Source organism: Oncorhynchus mykiss, chromosome 11 (genome assembly GCF_013265735.2).
Source record: "Oncorhynchus mykiss isolate Arlee chromosome 11, USDA_OmykA_1.1, whole genome shotgun sequence".
Classification (NCBI taxonomy): Eukaryota; Metazoa; Chordata; class Actinopteri; order Salmoniformes; family Salmonidae; genus Oncorhynchus; species Oncorhynchus mykiss.
Genome location: NC_048575.1, coordinates 22,235,788 through 22,247,814, shown reverse-complemented (window position 1 = coordinate 22,247,814; position 12,027 = coordinate 22,235,788). Strand labels below are relative to the sequence as shown.

At 44.3% G+C, this 12,027-nt stretch overlaps 1 protein-coding gene across 7 annotated transcripts in view; it reads right to left on the bottom strand.

Moving 5' to 3' along the window:
- Positions 1-12,027, bottom strand: part of col11a1a (collagen, type XI, alpha 1a) — an 88,659-nt gene that overhangs the window by 56,703 nt on the left and 19,929 nt on the right. For 2 of the 7 annotated variants that reach the window (XM_036935175.1, XM_036935179.1), the window contains exons 5-7: positions 4,753-4,878; positions 2,297-2,407; positions 1,387-1,497 (exon numbers count right to left, since the gene is read on the bottom strand). In XM_036935175.1, the coding sequence (XP_036791070.1) occupies positions 1,387-1,497; positions 2,297-2,407; positions 4,753-4,878 (348 nt within the window). Of the gene's footprint in view, positions 1-1,386; positions 1,498-1,776; positions 1,969-2,296; positions 2,408-4,752; positions 4,879-12,027 lie in introns of all 7 variants that reach the window. The other 5 variants (XM_036935176.1, XM_036935181.1, XM_036935177.1 and 2 more) reach the window with 4 other exon arrangements.

Here is a 12,027-nt window from a genome sequence, read left to right as displayed (position 1 = left end):
CAAGGGCAAGATAACCCAGTGAAATCACATCCATGTGGAACATATTGCTACTGCCGTAACACAGTGCAACAAGTATCATAATCGGCTGTGAAGATTCCTCTGCTTGGTTGATCATAGTTCTATTGGTGCGATTGGGAGAACTATTCATCAAAAGCTGCGCAGCGGGCTGGCCATCTATGGCGGAGCAGAGGTGATTGCTGTGACACCCATATCTCACTGGAGACAGAACACAAACCCCATGTTTAACTCAGCAGAAACTTGATGGCTAGAAGGAGGGGCTTGGTTCTCCACAGAGAGAAATTTGCCCTTTTATGATTGGCCATTGCATACTGTCAATCATGGGTAAGGCTGCAAATCAAATTGTTTCACCTACCTACTGTACCATCAATCTCATGCAGAAAAGTACACCACTCCTAAAAGTAAAAGGTACATTTTGTCCATGAAGTAAACACCAAATGTGACTTTGACGATTGGATTTAAGATTCTTTTGGTTTGTGATGCCTCTGAACGCAGACTGTGCTGCAGTGTATATGGAGAATCCCTTTGTTGGGCCTCTAAACTGACGACATATTGCTTCACTTACACCCTGGGGGGATTCTATTTCACAAAAGGCCTCTAGCAAAGTCTTAGAGCCACACAGACTATCTTTTCTTCTAATCAAAAACGATCATGAAATATATTCCTATCTTATTTCTCCTTTCAGCTGTGACCCAGTTCATTTCACAAATAGTTATCATTGCTTGTCATATAACTGGCAGTGTGACTATACCAGAATAATATAAATGGCCAAAATACTGTATTTGGAATACCATTATAATACCATTATAATACCATTACCATCTAATAGATCAATCTGTACTGAGGGAGGCAGATAACCGATTATTATTTCAATGTACAAAAATTATCCAGCAATTAATCAGCATCCTGTAAGATGACTGTTGATGAAGTGTAATGCACATACATACATACATACATACATACATACATACATACATACATACATATTAGATACGCATGAAACTGCAGCCTTAGCCAGAATTGAATTAAACAACAGAAAGCTACACATTACTTACATGGCAATCCACCGAGGCTACATTATAGGATGCAAAATATACCTACAGGTCAGTGGATAGTACTAAGTGGATTGAATAAAGCCATGAACGATATATTGTTATAGCTTTCTAATGCTTAATAATATCCTCTATCCGACAAAAAAACACAATGTTCAAAACAGAACAATTACATTTGAATTGTTTTGTCTTTGTCATTTCATACCAGATACTTCCTTTGGTAATACGTCTTCCTGGTTTCTTTTACTTCCCCAAAACTGCTCTTTCTTATAGTAACAAGTAAATAAAAAACTAAATATGAAATGTAAAAAGTTACCTCGTTTGGTCCACTGGTGGCAATGGGAGACTGAGTTTGAGTACCCTCTACAGTTCCGTAGTCAAGCTCACTGTCAGTATACTCAGTGTATTCTCCGTCTACATTGTTTAGCTGAAGTTGTGTCACATCGAAAAGGAAAGAAGAAGAAGAAGAAGAAGAAGAAGAAGAAGAACATAGAAGCGGGTTAAAACAGAACGAGCACAACACAAGGTGTTATTCGCTTGGGGCTTTCCAGCTGGCTACAACTCTGCTGGGTCTAGAGAGGCAGTGTAGGAGGGAGGGGGGGGGGGGGTTAGGTATAGCTTTCAGTCTAGCATCACAGATTTTCCCCAGAAAACGTCAGAGGAAAGATCTGGATGTGATCTGATGTTTCTTCACTGGTACTGTTACCCCTAATACTCTGTATCGGTGTAGTTCCGGCGCGGTAGCTTGATAGCCATGATAGCCATTCATCTGTCTCTTCTTCTTAGCGACCGCTAACTTTTTAGCTGCAGATTTTTTAGAGGCCTGGAACTTTACGGGCTTAGACTTAAGGGACTTTCGGGTCCTCTTCTTTTTCACGTAGACACTACGTTTCTTTCTCTGGAAGAAGGTTATGGTGATAGAAGAACAAGACAACACATAACAACATTGAGAAGTTGAAGAGCTGGGGTTGAAAATAAACAATGACACCAGAAATTGTGGGATATGTTTTCAACCTGAGCTACAAACTGAACATAAGACAAACATTCAAAGCTGGCATTCGCCGTGTGAGAGCAGAGGGCGGGTCTTGGAGCTATGAATACAAGTTTGATTGACACATCAAGGCATACATTAGAACAGTCAACCAGAGAGTTCGGAAAGGGAGGGCACATTAACTGACATTAAGACACCACAGGACAAATAAATGTATTTTCAGTATTTCATTTACCTGAGGGTCACTACCCGCCTCATACTCGTCTGTTGGAACATTCTCTGTCTCTCCTTCTACTTCAGAGTAATCATAGAACTGAGTGTAATCTAAGTCATCAGCAGTAGTGTACTGAAGGGGGAGAGGGAGAGATGTTAGGATTAGCATGTTAGCATTAGCATTAGCATAACAGAGAACTCCTTTTTGTCCGAAAAAATATGATATACATATAACATGTCCGTCGTGGACATATTATGAATTAAAACTGTCACAAGTTACATTCATTAGATTGCATTATTCACAAAAAAAAGATGAATAATATTGTACAATGTAATAATTAGCGTGGCATATTGTAAGTCATCAAAATATTGTCTCCAACAATATGCTGTGTAGCTTTTCTGCCAATGAAAATCCATGGCTAACGCTTGTTTACAAAGCTGATGTGTAGCTGCACAGCATGAGACAATACTTTGCTATTATAGTAATATCATTTAGGAGCGATAGCTAGCTCTTAAACAATAAAAATGCACGGCAAGGTTAGGGTTAAGCATCAGTTGGCCATTGATCTTTAAAAGGATGGCTAACGCTCCAAACATGGAAATAACCACTAAGAACTGCACATGATGGAAACCACGTGAGAGCTACAGATGTATAAACAGGTGGGGTGTGCAAAAGCTATTAAAAAGCGGAGGTGTACATCAGGGAAAGCCATGAGAACAACACCAGCTGCATGTAATATGGCAGGAGCTTTGCCGTCATAGCAGCGGTTTCAATTCCATCCTATAGCACCTACATCTGAAGCAGAGTAGATTAAAGAGTGGGACTTACTGAACGTGTAACTTCCTGATAGTTTTGATTTCCCTTTCTTTCCCTGTGGTTATATGTGGTTACAATGAGGAGCTGCACGTGTGTCTGGCATGCTCTCGTTAACAGCATCCCCAGTGAACATAATAAAACACTATCATATGACTCAGAGGAAGTGGAAAGTGGAGAAGGGATTTATTAAATTAACAGAGGCAGTAAAACTCTCTCCTCATCCTGGTAGTTATAGGTGGGAAGACTGAACATGTTCAAGTGCGTAATCAATGACGAGCTACGCATACTGACATATACATTTGGAGTAAATTGTGTACTGAATATACATTACATTTTACATTATCTGATGAAACTCATTGTTTTGATAGCATTGTATATCAAACAGTCAGAGGTTTAACTTGACTGTTTGACATGGGGTTAAAATAATTGCATCCTTCACAGATGAATCAGGGTTAGTCCCCATCCAGCTGCATAGCTGACAATGGGACTGATGAGATGTCTTCCATGGGCTCATAGAAGAGAGAGAAAATAGAGAGAGAGACAGACAGAGAGAGAGAGAGAGAGAGAGAGAGACAGAGAGAGAGGGGGGGGGGGGGGACAGAGAGAGAGAGAGGGGGGAGACAGAGAGAGAGAGAGAGGGGGGAGACAAAGAAAGAGAGAGAGAGAGGGGGGGAGACAGAGAAAGAGAGAGAGACAGAGAGAGAGAGAGAGAGAGAGAGAGCGAGAGAGAGCAAGAGAGAGAGAGAGAGAGAGAGAGAGAGAGAGAGAGCAAGAGAGAGAGAGAGAGAGAGAGAGAGAGGCCACATGGAGAATCCCGTCCAGGCGAGTCGGCAGATTTACATCCTGGCACCGCTCAGACAAGACACCAAGAGCAAGGCACTCTGAGTAAATACTGGACCCTCAAGGAGACTGGGGGGGTCATTAATATGTACTGACAGCAGACTGTTAGAGAGGTGTCCCTCCCTCTCCTGTGGTCTCCCCTATTGTTCTACTGTGGGTTTCTAAGTGTTTTTAATAGGTGTATTAATGACTCATGTATTTATCTGTGGGTAACACAGATGTCATGTTTCGCTTTACAGGACAGTGTTAAGGCACGTGGATGGCTGTGTTCTGTGTTCTGTCCCTGCGGTTTGGCTCTGGTGCTACGGTAGATCTGTGAAACGCATTAGACGAACGAGCCATAGAACTCTCCTCGCCAAAGTGGACACAGACCTCGTGGCATTTAAATCATTTCCACTGTGGTACAATTCAAAGAAAAAATACCTGTAAGGAAATTCAAGAGCAAGTACCTCAAGAGTGTTCTGAAAAGTTCATTAGGTGTTGTACTGAGATAAGACCCTCATGGCTGGAGGAGACTTCAATCCCCTCGCTCCTTCCTTTATTGAAGTTAAAGGTAAAGGAAGTAAATACTATAGAAATACGGCAATTCATTGACACATCTAATGATGCTCTAAGACGGACTAGTGAGTCTTTGTATGTCCTGTGTGTCTAGGATCTAGGATCTATGATTTGCTGCATAGGGTCCCATAAGGACCTCAAGAGCTGGCAGTGCCAGAATGGGTCCAGGTGCACTTTTACACACTGGGGACCTGAAACTGGGACCCCCATAGTGGGCCCCCCCCCCCCCGCCCATCCCATCCTGTGGCCCTCAGCATACTGACCTCGTCCTCGGGCTGCTGGGCCTGCAGGGAGTGCCCGTGGGGAGTTTCACAGTCGGGGCTGTAGTGTTCACAGTAGTCATAAGCTGCTTTAGGATCAGCCACAATCAGCAGCTGCTGGATGTCACCCTGCAGAAAGACAACGAGGAAATGAAGAAGGGTTAGGTGTGGGAAAATCCTGTTTACCTCTAACCCTTCCAGTTGATGAGAGTTAGCAGAGCAGACAAACACAGTATTTTATAGTATGTACCAGAATAACAATCAAAAACATGTCGATCTTTAGTCATTGATTTGATGAAAATTTATCCCTGTACTGTCGGAAAAAAACACGTTCACATCAGACACGTCATAGCAGGAAGTACAGAGGACAGACAGAACGTCATAACCATAACGTCAGATAACATTTCATCCCATCACCCCCCTATCGTCTGTGGCAGTGCAGTCTCAAAGTTCTCAGGCTAGCAAGGGGTAGTAAGGGAAATGGAATGTGATTCTAGCCAACTGGTTAAACAGCTTGACACATACCACAAGACACTCATCCACAGGGCACAGGAAATCGAGTTTAGACACTGGCTGGGTAAGTCAATTATTATTCTTACCACCGGGGTTTACCCAGCCAGGCAGGGAAATCAAACAAACATGTACCATCAGGAAGACAAAAGGACGAAACACCTGGAATCCATGTGTGCTGTCTGAGCAGCGGGAAGAGCAAAGGTGTGATTTAAGATGGTGCAAAGACAGACAACAGACAGACAACAGACAGACAACAGACAGAAAGCCACTGATGAAAGTGCAGTATTTACAATCTTGTGTCAGACTGTGATAAACAAAATGTCAGCAGAGACTGCAAGGTACTGTACTGTTGTGACAGGGGAAAAAGAAGAAAGAGCATTGCAGAGCTCATGAATCTGCTGCTAAACACCAATCCAACGTTTATTGGTAGAGCTAATAAGGGTTGAGGTGGGTGGGTTAGAGGGGGTAGTATACCCCTGGGTACTTGAGGGTACTCAACGTGAGTGAAACCAGATGAACCTTTTAAACTACACCAGTGCCAGGGGCCAGGGGCCAGGGCTAAATGTTCATGGCCCAACCTGGTAGCCTCATCTCTGTAGGATCTAAACCAGGTAGTTTTCACCCCCATACCACAAGCCCAGGCTGGAGAGTTAACTATAGCCATAACTATAGCCACAAGGCCACAAGTATAACCAGAGTGGTTGCTGCACTTTACACCTTGGGAGAGTCACAGCACAGTAGCGTCTCAAATGGCACTCTATTCCTTTTATAGTACAGGGCCCTGATCAAAAGTAGTGCACTCAATAGGGAATAGGGTGCCATTTGGGATGCAGCCTGTGTGGTTGTAACAGAACCCGTCATCCCTCGAAATGTCCTCAGGGAAGGTTGAGAATGTTGGGAGGATGTCTAGGTGGTGAAAACACACGCATCTTAAACAGAATAATGGAGGCTGTAAGAATAGAAAGCATAATAGCATAGAATCATCACACTGCACAGAGTGATAAAAAATACTGAAAATCCTCCATGGTTGGCGAGTTCACTCAAATCACTAGCATGTTTTCTGGCTGCCACAATGACTGACATCGTTCCAGAACTGTTTCTAGGTTCTATTCATTCCAGAACTGTCTCTAGGATCTATTCATTCCAGAACTGTTTCTAGGTTATATTCGTTCCAGAACTGTCTCTAGGATCTATTCGTTCCATAACTGTTTCTAGGTTCTATTCATTCCAGAACTGTTTCTAGGTTCTATTCGTTCCAGAACTGTCTCTAGGTTCTATTCATTTCAGAACTGTCTCTAGGTTCTATTTGTTCCAGAACTGTCTCTAGGTTCTATTCATTCCAGAACTGTCTCTAGGATCTATTCATTTCAGAACTGTCTCTAGGTTCTATTCATTCCAGAACTCTCTCTAGGATCTATTCATTCCAGAACTGTCTCTAGGTTCTATTCATTCCAGAACTGTCTCTAGGATCTATTCAAATCAAATCAAATGTATTTATATAGCCCTTCTTACATCAGCTGATATCTCAAAGCTGATATCTCAAAGTGCTGTACAGAAACACAGCCTAAAACCCCAAACAGCAAGTGATACAGGTGTAGAAGCACGAATAGGATCTATTCGTTCCAGAACTGTCTCCAGGATCTACTCATTCCAGAACTGTCTTTAGGATCTATTTGTTCCAGAACCATTTCTAGGATCTATTCATTCCAGAACTGTCTCTGGGTTCTATTCGTTCCAGAACTGTCTCTAGGATCTATTCGTTCCAGAACTGTCTCCAGGATCTATTCGTTCTAGAACTGTTTCTACATTCTATTCGTTCCAGAACTGTCTCTAGGATCTATTCATTCCAGAACTGTCTCCAGGATCTATTCGTTCTAGAACTGTTTCTACGTTCTATTCGTTCCAGAACTGTCTCTAGGATCTATTCATTCCAGAACTATTGCTAGGTTCTATTTTCTATTTGTTCCAGAACTGTCTCTAGGTTCTATTTGTTCCAGAACTGTCTCTAGGATCTATTTGTTCCAGAACTGTCTCTAGGTTCTATTCATTCCAGAACTATTGCTAGGTTCTATTTGTTCCAGAATTCTCTACCTTGTATCTGTTCCAGTAGATCTACGGTACATCTATGTTGTATCACTGATCTCCAACAGGGCCGATACAGCCAAAGCACATAAAGATCATATCTCACTCTAGTCTGCATCTTGGCTGCAGTACATCTTGGCTGCATCATCTGAATTCTTCTCAATCGATAATTGCTAACAAAGTTTTCTGCACTTATTCACACCTTTGAGGGACAGCTGGAAGGGAACTTGCAGGAGTTTAAACTCTCATGCCTGGCAGACGAGTACTGTGCCTAGAGGAAAAGAAGCTGACTGATCCTGTTACGTGCATGTCAGACAGTGTTTCTGCCACACACTATACATGGAGTAGCCGCAGAGGTTTGGCAGAGAGACAGAAGGGGAAGGCAGCAGGCTATAACTTGTTGAAAGCTAAGTGGACTGTGGACTGTGTATAGAAAGTGTGTGTGTGTGTGTTAATGTGGGCGCGCATGCGGGTATGCGTGCATGCGTGTCAACCATGTTAACAAAACAGATTTCTGAATCCATGACAGGTATTGCATAAATATCAATATGCCATCTCTCCCTCTGTGTCTCCCCCTCTATCTCTCTCTCTCTCTCTCTCTCTCTCTCTCTCTCTCTCTCTCTCTCTCTCTCTCTCTCTCTCTCTCTCTCTCTCTATCTATCTCTCTCGCTCTATCTATCTCTCTCTGTCTCCCACACTATCTCTCTCTATCTCTCTCTGTCTCCCCCTCTATCTCTCTCTATGTCCCCCCCCTCTCTCTCTCTCTCTCACACTCTCTCTCCCTCTGTGTCTCCCCCTCTATCTCTCTATATCTTTCTCTCTCTCCCTATCTCTCTCTCTCTCTGTCTCTCTCTCTCTCTGTCTCTCCCCTCCACCTCTATCTCTCTCTCTCTCTCTCTCTCTCTCTCTCTCTCTCTCTCTCTCTCTCTCTCTCTCTCTCTCTCTCTCTCTTTCTGTGTGTGACAATCCCAGGGTACAATCCATCAACAGCTCATTGTACAACTGCAGTTCCACACTACAGAACATTAAAAAACAATCTCACTGTAGACCAGGTTGGAATTTAATCAAAATCCCTTTCTCTGGCCCGTACATACTGTAAATCAAAACCAAAACAGACCACCTAATGGACCACATATCTCCAAAGCACCTACTGCCTAAACCAATGAAAATACCGTGCCAGAGCCAAAGCATATATTTTTATAAGTCACGTTTAAGTTGATCACCTGTGATCACAGGCCACCTATTTCACACAATCCTTGTGCCAATGATTCTGGAGGACTAAAGGAGGAGTGGAGGGATGGAGGGATGAGGGAGGGGTGGATAGGTGTAGCGGTGGAGTGGTAAGGGAGGGAGGGGTGGATAGGTGAAGGGGTGGAGGGGTGAGGGAGGGGTGGAGGGATGAGGTAGGGGTGGATAGGTGAAGGGGTGGTGGGATGGAGGGATGAGGGAGGGGTGGATAGGTGAGGGAGGGTTGGATAGGTGAAGGGGTGAGGAAGGGGTGGAGTGGTGAGGGAGGGTGGATAGGTGAAGGGGTGATGGGGTGAGGGGGGGGGGTGGAGGGATGAGGGAGGGGTGGATAGGTGAAGGGGTGGAGGGGTGAGGGAGGGGTGGATAGGTGAAGGGGTGAGGGAGGGGTGGAGTGGTGAGTGAGGGAGGGGTGGATAGGTGAAGGGGTGATGGGGTGAGGGAGGGGTGGCTAGGTGAAGGGGTGAGGGAGGGGTGGTGTGGTGAGGGAGGGGTGGATAGGTGAAGGGGTGAGGGAGGGGTGGAGGTGTGAAGGGGTGAAGGGGTGGAGGGGTGAGGAAGGGGTGAGTAGAACACAGGAGAGATCAAGCTGTGGTCTGAGTTAAATTGACATGCATTACCTCCTTTGTCACCCACACACGAAAAGAGAGTGGCTGAACCCTGCCTATAGTCAGCTTTCATTAGGATATGCCTGAGAGATGGTCGTCTGTACACAAACAGGGACCAGAGACGCTGAGACACCAAGTCCTGGGCCAGACTGGGGACAGACAGACACAGGAGCAGAGACGGAGACAGCCAAGGCCCAGACTGGGCCAGAGACACGGGATCAAGAAAGGACTGTATGACTTCTGTTTCTCACAGGTACAGTACAAGAGATCAGAGAACTTGCAGGGACATGAATTCAACTTTGTTGTATTTGGCACTGTCATAATACAATTTAAGTAATTAAAGTCTACAAATTATATATGTTTGGAAAGTGGGTAAGAAACATTTATCATTTTTAGACAATGAGACAAAGACAACGTGAACATGGGAATAATTAATAAGAGGTTAAGGGATTAAGGGACAGAGTGGGAGTTGAATATATGTACATGTATATATATATATAGAGAGAGAGGGGGGAGAGAATAGAGAAGAGAGAGAATGAGTGAGTGAGTGAGTGAGTGAGTGAGTGAGTGAGAGAGAGAGAGAGAGAGAGAGAGAGAGAGAGAGAGAGAGAGAGAGAGAGAGAGAGAGAGAGAGAGAATAAAGCTCTTCGAATTGAACTGAAAGAGAGAGAGATCTTTTTCAAGGGCAGAGGTTAGGATGCTAAAGAGACAGCAAAGAAGCGTACATAAACGAGACACTGAAAACTACCGTGAATTTATGAATGACAACCAGACCTACGGTGTCTCACTTTGTCTTAGTCTAAAGAACCTGCTTCCCTAAACCAATGACGTGGTTCACCATTCTTAAATAGAGACAGCCATCCAAGTTGCAACTTGACCTCATCGTGACCGCAGGGAACCATAAGATATAAATACACCATGTGTCAAGAGGTCAAAGGTAAAAGCAGGGCATTAAGCTAAAGACACCCACCATAATATCACTGAGTCTAAGGGCGTGTCGATAGTAAAGAATGTCTAACATCCAGTCTGAAACCAATCATGTTTCAAACAGTAGGCTAAATAGTGGATAACATTTCATTGCCTGTTGGGTTCTGGAAGTTAAAAGCCAACATGACATATGATAAGTAAGGCTCCCTGGTTACTAAGTGTTTAGCTCTATGCCATTGTTGTTAAAAACACAAATCCTCTCTCTCTCTCTCTCTCTCTCTCTCTCTCTCTCTCTCTCTCTCTCTCTCTCTCTCTCTGCTCTCCATCTCTCTCTCACCTTGCACTCCCTCCCTGTTTATGTGAGGTAGCTCTCTGTCATTGTTTAAAACAGACAAATCTCGCTCTCTATTTTGCGCTCTCTCTCTCTCTCTCCCTCTCTTTGTCTCTGTCACTATCTCCCTGTCTCACACTCTCTCACTCTGTCTGTCTCTGTCTGTCTCTCTCACTCTGTCTCGTTCAATCTCTCTCTCTCGTTCTCTCTCTCTCACACACTCACTCCCTCGGTCCCTCTCTGTCTCTCTCGCTCTGTGATTCTCTCTCTCTGATATTTGCATAGTGTACATGTTTAATTACAGAGTAAAGCAAGATGGGAGCAGCAACACTGCCCAGATCAAAACAAAAGGAGTTGTCATGTGACCTTTGATGTATCCTTGCCCTGGGCCTCAAAACACACACCCGACCCAGTTAACCACTACACACCCAACCACACAATTCCACCAAACACATATTCTTAACGGACCAGAGACGGGGGCACACCGGAAACGTTTGATTAAACTATCCAATTATTTAAAGGAATCGATCTAACAGTTTCAGATTGCTATATAAGGTCAACAGAAGCAGAAGATAAAGGCAGCTAGATATCAAAAACAGCTCTTGTTAGAGATACGAGGAAGGAGAGAAAGGTTTATTTTATGAGGTGTAAGTGAAGAAAGAGAAGCGAACAGACAGTTAGCTAATTCACTTCAACAGCACTTATCCTCGACGTGACTTTACCTCAGAAACACGTCCAAACTTCGGTTTTTCAGACCCTCGCCCCCTTCATCTAATCTTGTCAGTGAACTCACGTAACCTCCCCATCCCTTACAACCTCCACGTTTCTCTCACAGTCCAGGAAAAGTAACAACCAGCGGACAGAACAGTCAGTGGGCCACCTTCATACCGTCCTACAGGGACACATTAAGCGGGGAGGAATTTTGGGCTGTCAGGAACAGAGGATACAGGAGAGAGGGGAGGGGGGGGGGGGGGGTATACAGGGCTAAAGTCTGTGCCGCTGACGGGTAATGTCAGCCCGGGATGAATAGACGGTCTCATGGCGGTGGCTCAGTAGGGGGGCCGGAGAAGGAGGGAAGGAGGGAAGGAGGGGAGGAGGTGGGGAAGAAGGGAACAGGGGGGTGAGGAAGGTCTGAAGGGGCAATGAAAGGCTCTCATTCATCCACTCAGTCCTGTATGGCTAACTGAACCCTTCAGACGCCGTGAAGCAGGTATCATAGGCTAACAGCAGCATATTGTAGAGTTAAGCCGATTTACAAGGAACATTCTCAGTTCAAAGTATGAGCTAGGGACATAACGACGTGTGTGCATTTAATGTGTCATTTGCATAATAGGTTATAAATGGTCCGGTTTAAAATATTATGACTTTAGCTTTTGGTTTCTTAGTTTTCTCCCTCCTTCCACACACAGAATACTCCGGTATTTCCTCTGCACATATCCCAGAATACAACACTGTGAAGCTAGGTGACTACTACGCATAGACAACAGATAGAAGTTCTGTTCCAGACTCTGTTACCTTGGTCTTATGGGTCTCATCCTGAGCCATTCCACTGGGCAACTTCTCATCGGAACC